This window comes from Peromyscus californicus, unplaced genomic scaffold (genome assembly GCF_007827085.1).
Source record: "Peromyscus californicus insignis strain IS unplaced genomic scaffold, ASM782708v3 Scaffold_19__1_contigs__length_69161282, whole genome shotgun sequence".
NCBI lineage: Eukaryota > Metazoa > Chordata > Mammalia > Rodentia > Cricetidae > Peromyscus > Peromyscus californicus.
In genome coordinates, this window is record NW_026294491.1 from 51,512,012 (window position 1) to 51,525,227 (window position 13,216).

Sequence of the window (13,216 nt, forward strand, 5' to 3'; positions counted from 1 at the left end):
ATCTTTCCATTCCATACTTTGCTTATCAATATGTCTCTATGTAGGGCAGAGTTATATGCCATGTAATTGTCTGAGTGTACAGTGGAAAGAGGCTTATAATCTGAACTGTGGACAATTCCTCTAGCCTACCGAATCTTTTTTTACTTTTTTGAGTTTACTTTGTTTTAAATATCTTGTTCCTGCGTAAATATAGGGACAGAAGGTTCAAAAACGTCTCATAGAGCCAGACGATGGTGGCACACGCCTTTAATCCCAGCACTTGGGAGGCAGAGCTAGGCAGATCTCTGTGAGTTCGAGGCCAGCCTGGTCTACAGAGTGAGTTCCAGGAAAGGCGCAAAGCTACACAGAGAAACCCTGTCTCGGGGAAAAAAAATGTCTCATAGCCTTATGAAGAGACCTCTGACTTCTTTATGTGTCACAACCTCCAAGGCATAAGGAAGACTTCTAAGTAGATAAGGATATCTCCCTAAAAACAGGGGGAATAGTATGTTCAGGACAGTCCTGGGGAAGCTTAGAAGCAGCATTTTAGGAGAAGGCATTAATCATTCATAAGAAAATTTCCATCAATCCAATATCCTCAAATTGTACAAACATTAAAAGTCCCTCAAGTATGCAGCAGTAGAGATGAGAACCAAAGGTGGCATGGCAGCCGTCATGCGGCTCAGCTCTGCTGGATCTATGTCAAGCAGCTGTGCTGGCTTTATGACTTCTGCCATTCCATTCAGATATGGCTGTCCCAGAGATGTAATGTGGGGGATGGGGACAGAAGGAGTTCCTTCCAACTGAGGGAGTAATTATGGGGACTGAGAGGATTTCAGTCCACAGAGAGGATAGCAGTCATGAGATAAAGAGAGTTGTTAGTAATGGTTGAATAAGGAGCACCCTGTAATCAGAATTCCCATGACAGGACAGTGTGAGGGCGACCAGCCTTCCCCACAGACTGCTTCCTACTTAGGTGTCGATCTCTAGCACTCTTCTTGGTGCTGTCACTAACTGATAGTGAGAGTGTTAGCTAATGAGCTGTTTCTGTTTGGCTTGTTTTTTTTTTTTCTTTATTCATTCATTCAGTCACTTGTTGAATACTTGTATGCAGATGATCTAGCTGAAAGTGACTATCCTGGGACATAACAAATGTTCTACTTAGCTTTAAGGCTTCATATGTATTTTCTTTTCTATTATTATTGCCATGCCCAGCTACTGTTTCTCCACTGTGTTCTTTCACTTTCTAGGATTATTCTGTATCTCTTCCCAGTAAGAAACAATTATCACCTTGTGGAATCCATGTTGTTCCATTTGGAATACAGGTTCAAATGAGTCATCAATGTCTAATTGATTACCTGAGTATACCTTACAACTACAAATTTACAAATGATTGATTTTTATTGCGCGTCTCTAATTTTATAAGAAAATGCTTAAAACTTAATCTGACACAAAGCTAAAAAATCACCCACATCCCTAAGCTAAAAATGAAAAGAAATCAGCTTTCAAAGTTAGACAAATTGATATTAAAATGAGCAGAAATGTCAGGAACAGATGTTCTAAGCAGGTATTAAATAAAATGTAGAATTCACTACAATAAATGTCACAGCTTTGAAAAGTCCAACAAAAGTACCTGGCTAGTGTCTGACATTAACAAGAGTTTAGCCCTGCCACACCTGAGAACAGTGCCTTACCCCTAGGAGTTACAGAAGACCTGGACTCTAGGTGAAGAAGGGCAGGTCTGTCATCTGTGAAGAGTCAGGACACCTGACGAGAGCAATTCAGTAACAACTGATGAAGGAGGAGGCCTTGAGTTTGAAGGGGAGTCCTCGGGAGGGGTATTGGAAAAGTTTGGAAGGAGGGAAGGGAAGGAAGAAATGATGTTTTAAATAAGCAAAACAAAAGGAAAGAAAGGAAGAGAGAAAGGAGAAAGAAAGGCGTGGCTAGAGTCTGTGCGATGTATGTCTTCATTACTTACGATCTGAAAATTTCAAGGAAAATACAGCTGATCTAATAATTCTGCCCTTACTAAAAAGCCAGCAGTCCAGTGGCACAGTCAGTAGGGATGATAACACAGCTTGTGGCAGATTGCAGAAAACTATAAACAGCAAGCAAGAGCAAAGAAAAATCTGGTAGAAAGAATTTGTAAGCAACAAAATAGTAATTTGAGGTGATTCAAACATTGGAAGAAAAGGAAAATGCAAGGTAGGTGCCGTATGAACCCCATTTTGGTCTGAGGGTGCCTTCCATTGTGGATGCATGGGAAATGAAACCTGAGCAGAGAGCCCTGGTTTTATGGGGCTGAACAAAGGGCTGTTCCAGTTGAGGAACTGACAGAGAAAGTGGTAGCTGGCACGGGGAAGAGCTTCAGTATTTGCTGTAGATTTCCTTTGGCTAGTGAGTTAGTCACACTGAGGGAATGTTTTCCATAAACCAAGCAAATGCAGCCACTGAAGAGCAGTACAAGCAGAGATTCCAAGGACTGCTGAGTGAGGGGAAGACAGAAGGAACTACTAGGTCCTCAAAAGACAGGCAGGCTGAGATAAACACCTTTGTTTTCCTATGGGAAATTTAAAGGGGTGGAGACTGGAAAAACTCAGTCCTAACATTCTTGTCTTCAAAGCAAGAGGAACAAGCACCTTTGTTAAAATCTGGGCATTGAAAAGGGCAGGGTGACACATGCCTTTAATCCCAGCACTCTGAGTTCCATGACAGCCTCAACTACATAAAATGAGTTTTAGTTCCAGACAAGCCTGAACTAAAAAGTGAGAACCAGTCTTGAAAAACAAACAAACAGCAATAACAAAAAGCTGGTCACAGTGGCACATGTTTGCAGGCTTAGCTCTCCTGAGGCTGAGACAAGAAGATCCCAGAAGCTCTCTGGCTAGGCAGCCTGGCCTACTTGATGTGTTCCTGGCCTGTGAGAGACCCTGTCTTAAAAAGTGTCAAATCCATGTCCCCTCTCCATCGTGTGTGTGTGTGTGTGTAATGATTGCACGTTCATGTGTGGAGCAGGTGAGTGAGCAAATGAATGTCAAAAGACAACCTCAGGAATGTGTCTGCTCCTTACCACCTTCTTTGACACAGTGTATTTTGTGCACTGTGGCCCCACACTGATTGTGTACTGAGTCTTTTTCTTCCTATCACTATGAGGGAGGAGTAATGGAGTTTCACTCCTGTACATTTCTTCCATTATTCTGAAAAGAGCAAAAAGTATAATTTGAAGAATTCAGTAACTCAGAATGCGTATTTTAATCAGCAAGATGGAAAACCCATGATCCAAGTACTAATAGTGGAACAAATGTAAAGTAATGCAATTTCTAATTTAAGCAAAAAAAGATATGGAAGAATAAATAGGGAGGGTAGATAAAACTTACTGGCCAGTAGTAGACTTTCCTCTTGCCTCCAGGTGTTTCAATAATTGCAATAGAACTAAGTACCTGGAAGTGAGGGTTATAGCCCAATAGTAGAATGCTTGACTACCACATATGAGATCCTAGGTTCAATCCCCAACAATGCAAGGAAAACAAACTGGTAAGGAGAGAGAGATTGAGAAAGAGAGAGAAATGATGTAAATACAAATAATTAATATGCATAGCATGAAATGAGAAAAGCTAATAATGCACATTCAGAGCAAAGCACACAAAGAGACAGATGCCCCAAGGTGGAGAGAGGAGCAGGAGCCAGTGTCCCTGTCTGTTTGGAGGGTCAGGGCTCTTATGGCTCTTATGTGGTTGGAGGTGGAATGGGTTCCCTGTGGGAATTGGCTGATGTGTGCCATCAGACAGATCTGGATAATCTAGATAAAGACTGGGAAGAGGGATAGAGAGCAAGAGAAAAAGAACAGTAGAATACATTAGCACTAAATACAAAATTGCATTAACGTTCTATATAATTCATGATAAAGTTGAAAGAAGTAAAATGTTCACTTCAGTGGATATCCCCTAGCTAATGAATATGGTTATAAAAGAAGTATATGATCAAGTCCAACACACATTTAGATTAGATGAAATCTGACAGCTAGTTTTGGATCACAGTGATAATCTGACCATTCAGCACTTGGGAAGCTGAAGATTGACAATGATCAAGAGTTCAAGTGTAAGATGAATTGCTAAATGGTCTTATTGATAAAAAAAAAAAAAACCCAGAGCCAGATATTTGTAGAAACTAAGAGATCAGAAAAGCAGAAAGAAGCCAGCCTCGATCTTACCACTTGGAAATCCTCAGCCAAAGAGAGCTACTTCCTGTATACCCACGCCTATATGCCTTTCTGTCCCTGCAATCTCACTTCCTCTCTCTGCCCAGCTACATCACTTCCTCTTCCTGCCCAGCTCTGTCACTTCCTGTCTGTCTGTACAGACCTCCAGAACTTTATGGTTAACTAGTGTTGGAATTCAATGTGTGTGCCACCACGCCTGGCTCTGTTCCCAGTGTGGCCTTGAACTCACAGAGATCTGGGTGAATTTCTGCCTCCCAAATGCTAGGATTAAAGGCGTGTGCTACCATTGCCTGACTTTTATGTTTAATATAGTGAATGACTTTTTCCTCTGATCTTCAGATAAGCTTTACTGGGATACACAAATAAAATATCACCACAATTCAAGGACACTCTGAGCTTCATAGTGACATCTAGTTCATTCTGGATTACAGTGTGAATCCCTGTCTCAAAAAATAATAAATAAAAATGCCATCTTAGAAAACCAGGAAGCAGCGTTTCTTACTGTGAGGCTAAAAGTTAATCTGAAATAATTCTAATAGCACCCAATAACACAGCACGGAGCAGTTCCTCCCTGGAGCCATGTACACACCACTACTATTCAGCCATTGTCATATATAGCCAGAGAATAAATGAAAGCTGTGGAGATTGTAAATGAATTAAAACTTTTTATTATATGTTTATAAATACACAAAACACAAGAGAATCAGAAGGATCAGCTGGTATAATTAATAGGTCAGTTTTAGCAAAGCCTTTGGATACAGCCAGCGTCAATATACAGAAAGCAATTGTGTCTTCATGTGCTAGTAGCAAACACTGGGAAACAGAATTCATAATGTATCATTACATTTAATATTATGTAACATGAAATATCTATAAACAAATAAGATTTAGGAACAACTTAATAAATAGAGTGAAAGACTACACTCCTAAAGGCTACACTCCTAAAGACTCTGTTTCCAACCAATATGTAGACATGTGTGAGGGTGAGATTCGTTGCATATTAAAAGACCATTGTGTCTGAAGATTTGGTCTATTTGAAAGACTTGCATCTAAGCTGATCTGAGTACACCCCCCTGCCAGATATTATTCTGAACTGACTTTCAGGAGGCACTCTGATATATGTGGCTTATCAACCATCAGTCCACATGTTATATCTTCTGGAATTTATCAGCCAGATGCCTGGGTGTGACATCCTAATACTGATACGCAGGTTCCTATTCCTATCTCCAGTATATGATTAGAGATGCATATGGCATTATAAACTTAATGTAAGACTGAAACAATTTCTCTTACTGAGTTTTAACAACATTGCAAACAGTATTGCGAATATATGCACATTGCAGCCTTAACTGTTTATTATGCCTTGTGTTACTGCTCTCTGTATTTTACCGTGAAGTCACAATGACCCTCTGTCTTTCTTTGATCCGTATTTCTGTAATCCACAGGAGAGATGCAAGGCAAGTTTCATGTGTAAGTGTTGCTTCTACAGATTAGGAACCTGTTATTCATTCTTTTCTTTCTTACAGAATTAATTTAGTTTTTTCCTATATATTCTATATTATTTTTATTCTAAACATGCTGGAAACTTAAGAATAGAACTATTTTTCATAGGTCTGCATGCTCTAAAGCATCATAGCTTCTGAGAGGAGATCTCGGTTCCTATCTTTTTACCTGTCACAGTGTTTGCACCAGCCTCCTTACACTGGAAGAATGCAACAAAAATCTGTCATGTAAAGGTGGAAATTAGATTATCTTAAATGGCCCATTAGTCTTTTCATCTCTAGGGAACAAAATGTCTTTTTCACTTATGTTATGGACAGTGAGTTTGGAATGTTTCACGTTTACTTTTATCTGTCTTTTAAAAATTTTTGGAATCATTCTCTCAGTTATACATTATCATTATTATTTCTTCTATAAATTTAATGATCCATGAAACTATGGATGGTATCTTAGAGTTTAATTAATAGCATTATTTTTCCTAAAAATTACACAAAATCATCCTGTTAATTCTAATGACATTTTTTCATATGTTTAAATGTTTGTTCAGATTTTCTACTAGCCTTGTCATTTTGTAGTTACTTACAGCATGCCAAATCTCCTACATATATTTGTGCATACATTATCTTACAATAGGAGTAATGCATTATCACATCAAGCTTCACTTCATGAAGTCCTCAAGGCTCTGCTAAGTTCCAAGTTGGCCTTGTCACTTCCTATGGTTCAAATATCCATCAGCCACAGGAGAAACAGGCCAGTTCCATGTGATGGCTTTCTCATTGTTCGTTCTACATATGCTTACCAATTTATGTAATTATGTATTAGACTGTCAAAGAAATTTCCCACACTGAAAGCTCAAATTAAATATGTCATTGTCCATTTTCCATAATATTGAAACATTATTTGAATACATATTAATTTATTTAAGAAATAAAGCTGCTGTATAATTACTTAGAAAAGAATTCCAAAGAAAATTAACTTACATATTACTAAAATAGCATTTTGTACTTGTATTATATGCCCACTGGCAAAATCTAGGCAAGATATAAGGCTATTTACTTTTAAATTGAGATATTATAAAATTCATTCTTAAACTATACATCAGTATTTTTAGGGCATTCACAAGGTTAGACAAGGAATACTCATTTCTGATTGTGTAAATTCCATCATCTTTCAAGTAAATTCATAACACAAACAGTTTACCAAATCTCCCTCCTCTATGTAAAACCATTGATCTGATGATTTTTTTTAAATGCATTTCACTCTTAGACATATTACTGAGATAAATTTTTGCGATGCATGGGCATTTTCCCTAGTTTCTTCCATATAGAATGTTTCTGACTTTGTATTTTAACATCTATTAGTTGTTGCATGAATCTTAAAAAGTTCTTATTAATAAAATCAAACCCGGGGCCAGTTATTGGGGTGAAATTCTGGATGGTCAGAGAGACAGAACAAGCCACAGCTACTTCACCTGGCCAACTTTTCAGCTGATCTTGTTTCCTCAGACTGGAAGCCTCTGTGTCCTCATATCCGAATGGCTCTCAGCTGAACTGTGCTGCTAGAAGCCTGAATGCTTAACCAGCCAAATGCTTAACCAGCCTAATGCATCTAGTTTCTGGTCCTCACGCCTTATATACCTTTCTGCTTTCTACCATCACTCCATGGGATTAAAGGCTTGCTTTCTGGGATTAAAGGCTCGCTTTCTGGGATTAAAGGCGTGAGTCACCATGCTTGGCTGTATCCTTGAACAGATGGATTTCTGCCTCTGGAATGCTAGGATTAAAGGCATGTGCTACCACTGCCTATCCTCGTGTTTAATATTGTGGCTGTTCTCTCTCTGACCCCAGATAAGTTTATTAGGGTGCACGATATTTTGGGGAACACAATACCACCACAATTATTAGTCCATTCTATTTTGTAGTTGATAATACACCATTGTGGGGTACACCTCATTTTATTTTCCCATCAGAGGGTGGTCATTTAAGTTGCTTGCACTTGAGTGTTTTGAATAATGATGCTTTAATACTCATGTATGGCTTTGTGTGAATATATGTTCTCATTTATCTTGAATTTCTGAGAATGAAATTGCTGGGTCGTATGATAACTTTGTTTAACTTTTAAGTGGAAATTTTAATTCATATGAAACTCCAAATATAACTAATGACTAAGTGTTTCCAAAACACTACCATCGTTTAACATTCCCACTAGCAATGTTGTGTTAAAAGTTTCTCCAGATTCTCATCAGTACTTACTGATGCCTGTTTTCGTTTATAACTATTCTCTTGATGTGACACGAAATCTAGGCATAGTTTCATAAACCTCTTTAGTTAAAAATCATCAAGCTATTATTACATCTACACTTTGCAGGTTTCAATCCTTGTAATGAAATTCTTCTAAGCCAACAGTTTCTCAAGAATGGATTTTACTTTAAAAATATTCAGAGCATTTGAAGTTCTGTCTATTTCCTCTATGCAGACTCTTCAGTTCTTTATGTTGGACTTATAGAGATAGATATTAACTTACACAGATCACAAAACAACCTCTGTTAAATGTAGGGCACCTTGCTATCTAATGTGCATGTGCTTGAATAGTATCCCGAAACACACATATTGTACAACGATTTTTACCAACAATTAAGATTGTTTCTCATCGGTGAACAGCATTGGCTCATTGGTGAAGAGCACTGGCTGTTCTTCCAGAGGACCCTGGTTCAATTTCCAGCACCCACGTGACAACTTACAACCACCTGTAACTTCAGCTCCAGGGGATCCAATGCCCTCTTGGCCTCTGAGGGCACTAGGCATAAAAATGCATAACATCTTACAGGCAAAACGCTCATACACAAAATGTGATTTTTCATGAAAATAATAACAAGTTTCATTTTGTCACATATCTGTTGTACCAAAACCCAACGTAATGCTTCATAGGACTGTTCTCTATTCAGTGTGTACAAGATTTGTTTTTTTGTTTTTTTTTCTAACGACATGAATTTTTGCTAGTATGCAAACAAGCAGACCAACCAGGAAGCTAACAAGCCAGATTTTCCATCATCTACCAACCAACCATCAATGTGTCCTTGCTGTCTGGTATCCAAAAGTCTTCGTCTACAGATATATCCACTGTTGTCACCACAAATTACAATGTTACTAGCAGTCACTAACAAAGCATAATTAGAGCTCCCCTCACCAAGAACTGGAAATTAAAACAAAATTAATCCAAAAGCACAGACTGAAAGTCAGAGTTAGTTAAAGGAGAACAGAAGATGCTCTATCTCAGCACCAGATGGTGAGAGACTGAGGGAAGGTAAGGCTAGGGTGAGCAAGCTCATCATATGCCCTTCGTGGACATCACTGCTGATTTAGCCTGAGTATTACATTTAGACATCTTTGATGGGAGTTCCACACTTTTAAAACAAATTTTCATGGTGGGGACTTCAGATAAGAAAGAGCAGATGAAAATGATAATGTTTTCATCAGCTCGTTAAAGAGGAAAACAACAGTACAGCGGCAAGCATGAGGATGATCTCAGAAGCTTGTGTAATTATATGCACAGGCACACGGGCTTGCTCATGCGCTCATGTGCATACAGTCATTGCAGAAAATAAAAGGCTGGAACGAGAGAACAATTGCAGATATGACTTTAAATCTGGATAATGTGCACTAGGTCTAGAAAAGCCTGGTTTTCTGCCTTAGAGTGGTGACTTTGGTAGCCAGTGTTGGCAACGCGATAAGAACAAGCCTAGCACAAGTCAGTGAAGATGACAAGAGGTGAGGGAGATGTATAGAGAACTCCTGGAAGAGAAATTTTAAAAACTAGGTGGAATGAAATGAAGTTCACAGAAAGGCATAGCTTCTATTTGACTACAAACGCAGGTTATATCACAGGGTATTTGAATGTTTATGAATCACATTTTCACTTCTTGCTTGGAAATGAAGTCAGTCATCAGTGGAAAGGTATACAGTGTGTGCAAAGTATAAGATCAGACCTTAGTTTTATCAGCACAAAATATAAACCATGGGACTAGCATGCAGTAAGACTCTAAACAGCTTTGCACAGCAACAGTCTTTCATATTTATCTTAAAGGATACAAGCATACATTAGAGATGGATTACCTTTTTTATTGAAAATAGATTTTTTTCATACAGTGTGTTCAAGGTTTCCCCTTGCCCAACTACTCCCAGATCCTCTCCACTTGTCCATCCATCAAAATCCGCACCCTTTCCTTCTCCTATTAGAATATTAAAGGTATCTAAAGTATTATAATAAGATAAAATAAAAGCAAAGAAGAGTAGTACAAAACAGACAGAAGAGAAAGAGCCAAAGAAAAAGCACAAGAAGCTCGTGTAGATGTGAGCACATACACACACACACACACGCGCACACGCACACACACACACATGCACACACACACGCACACACACACACACGCACACACACACACATACACACACGCACACGCACACACACACGCACACACACACACACATACACACACGCACACGCACACACACACGCACACACACACACGCACACGCACACACACACGCACACACACACACACACGCACACACACACACACACACGCACACGCACACACACACACACACACACGCACACGCACACGCACACACACACACACACGTGCACACACAGAAGTCCTATAAAAACACATCAAAAACCACAGTATATACACAAAGGACATGTAAGGGAAAAGAAAAGCCCTGATAAATCATTATGACACAGTCTACAAAAATGCCATTGAGTACATTTTGTGTTGGCCATCTACTGCTAGGCATGGAGACTGCCCTTAAGAGTGATTTGTGTACCTAATGAGGCTCTTTTGGAGTGGTTTTCAGTAAAAGAAAGCTTCTGGGCTAGGGACAGGGATGGAGGACTGTGTCCCCCCCACCTCTTAGCACTGGGACCCATCTGGCCCAGTCCTGTGGATCTCCTGTGCATGTTGTCACGGTCTCTGTGAGTTCATGTGTGTGTCAGTCCTTCTGTGTTTAGAAGGCCTGGCTTACCCCATACCCTCTTTCCTCCTCTCCTTCCACATGGTTCCCTGAGACCCAAGAGGAGTGATTGGAGAGAGACAACCCAGTTTTCTCAATTGAAAATAGGTTTTCAATTAAATGAGCTCAGTCAATTAAATTAAAATGTATCTGTTTTTCTCTTTATCATGTCCATAAATAGGAATTCTATTATTGCTCTCAACTTTCATTAAAGAAATTAATTCATCACTTCTCAGCCTTTTGGCTGAGATCAAGTGGTCCGAGGTCTGAGTGTTCCAAGGTCTCTGACTCTCTGTCCATTGTCCATTTGCAGGTCTTAGTATTTGTTCTCATCTACTGCACGAAAAAGTTTCTCTGATAAATGCTGAGCAGGACACTGATCTGAGTATGACAGAGTGTCTCTAGGAGTCATTTTATTTCTATGTTCCTTTAGCAAAACAATAGCATCTGACTTTCCCCTAGGTCTCTGTTTATAATAGTCTCAGGTTCTTGGCCACCTGAGCAGGTTGGGGACGGAATTCCATCTCATGGAGTGGACTTTAAATCGGATCGGATGTTGGTTGGTTACTCCCACAAGCTTATTGCCACTACTGCACCAGCGCATCTTGCAGGCAGGTCACCATTGTAGACCAAAGGGTTTGTAGCTAGGTTTTACCTTCCCCCTTTGGTAAAGTGCAGAGTTGCCTCCAGGAGCACGAACACTAGCCAATAGGGTGAAGGCTCTAGGTGTGTACCAGCTTGACTTCTCCATGTTCAGTGAGTCTTACAGTTGTTGTCTTTGGCAGTAAAGGTGTACCATCGCTTTGTGGAGAGCAACAGAAGCAGAATGAATGAAGTTAAGAAATGGGGCAGGGTGGCATAGAAAGTGTATCTCTGCTAAAGCCCTGAACTTGTGTTCATGAATCTGATTATGGTGGTAGGTCAGTAGAACTGAGAAAGCCTGACTTCTCTCATTGAACGTTAGAGGTGTTTCAAGACTTTTAGAGAGCTATAGACAAACATCTTTATACAAAAATTTCTGTGAGCATTTAAGCAAATACTTTGGATTTCAAGGAGAAATAATCTCAGTTTTTTGTTTTTTGTTTTTTTACAGAATGACTTACCATAACTTCTTAATGCAGATCTCTCGAATAGTAACACTTGCTGCCCAAATTTCTGTCATCTCATAAACATTTGTCAGCATTGCAAAAAATTGCATTGCTATAATCAAATAGTCTTGAAAAAGCTTTGAACCCTCCCAGCTCATTCTACATATATTTTTCACAGTAGGCATATGCTAAGAGGTATTTAATTTTAAACTTCCCCATGACCTAAGGGAATGATGCTCTGAGTATCGCAGTCCTGCTGTTGGTGAAACAACATTTTGAACTTGAGGTCAAGGAGCAATCAAATTATATTTTTTTAATGAAAAGTCGGGAGCTATGATAGAAATTAAGCTATAATATAAATTAAGTTGAGAGCTATAATAGAATTTCATTTGTGGATATAGTAAGGAGTAAACAGATACATGTTCGTTCCTTACTATAATAATAATATATAATACCTGCTATACCTTACTTTAAAATGAAAAATAATCCAAAGAGAGAGACTTGAAAACCATTGGATGGAGTGTGTTTTAAAAAAGACAAAAACAAAAACTAATGAGTGAATAGGAAGGTGGCTCAGCTGATAAAGTGGCTGACATACAAGCATGAGGGACTGAGGTTGGTTCTCACCTGGTGCACACACAGGTCCTCTCTCTCGCCCTCACACATGCACATAAAATGAATCTGTTTTTAGAAAGAAAAACGATGTGATCTGAAAATGTATATAGTAGGGCTACTGCTCAGCTGGCTCTTTCACCTAAAAAAGAAAGAAGAGCCTGAATTATTTCAAAAGTAAATTAGTTTTATAGTTTCAGTTATGCTGACCTGTAATTTATGGATGCATATATGTTTTTACTTTGTAAATATAGTTCATTTACCCCCAAAATGCAAGGCAGACGGATGACTTCAGGAAGAGCCATAATCAAGAGCACCAGTGTAAGTGGAGAGATGTACACACTGGAGCATAATGATGGCAGCCAGTCAGACACGGCTGTGGGGACCGTTGGAGCAGGCGGAAAGAAGCGCAGATCCAGCCTGAGTGCCAAAGTGGTCGCCATCGTATCGCGAAGAAGTAGAAGCACATCACAACTCAGCCAGACAGGTGAGTACAGTGCTCTCCACCGCACACATGTGGGTTGTGCTGGAGATGCCCGGGTTGTGGTCTTCATGCCAGGATGTGAGATGGGATTGTATGTGTATTCAGTTTCTCTTTTCTGTGTCTGAAAATCTGCTAAATGTGTGGTCTTTATTTTTTCTTCTGCTCAGCTCACTGGAGAAGGTATTGTTTGTTAGCCCGTAAAGTGATCAAATACTTTCCTTTAAGTTAAAATAATAATAATAATAGTAAAAGCCATGTTTACAAATATGCAAGGAAATGCAAAGAAGTATTTGACATCTAAATTGGTTTCTATACAAGAAAA

At 39.2% G+C, this 13,216-nt stretch overlaps 1 protein-coding gene across 50 annotated transcripts in view; it reads left to right on the forward strand.

The window, feature by feature from the left end:
- Rims1 (regulating synaptic membrane exocytosis 1) overlaps positions 1-13,216 on the forward strand; it is a 494,312-nt gene that overhangs the window by 410,979 nt on the left and 70,117 nt on the right. For 34 of the 50 annotated variants that reach the window (XM_052745291.1, XM_052745293.1, XM_052745302.1 and 31 more), the window contains one exon: positions 12,665-12,897. The exons of 9 other annotated variants lie outside the window; for them this stretch is intronic. In XM_052745291.1, the coding sequence (XP_052601251.1) occupies positions 12,665-12,897 (233 nt within the window). The remainder of the gene's footprint in view (positions 1-12,664; positions 12,898-13,216) is intronic. 7 more of the 50 variants (XM_052745292.1, XM_052745307.1, XM_052745311.1 and 4 more) reach the window with 1 other exon arrangement.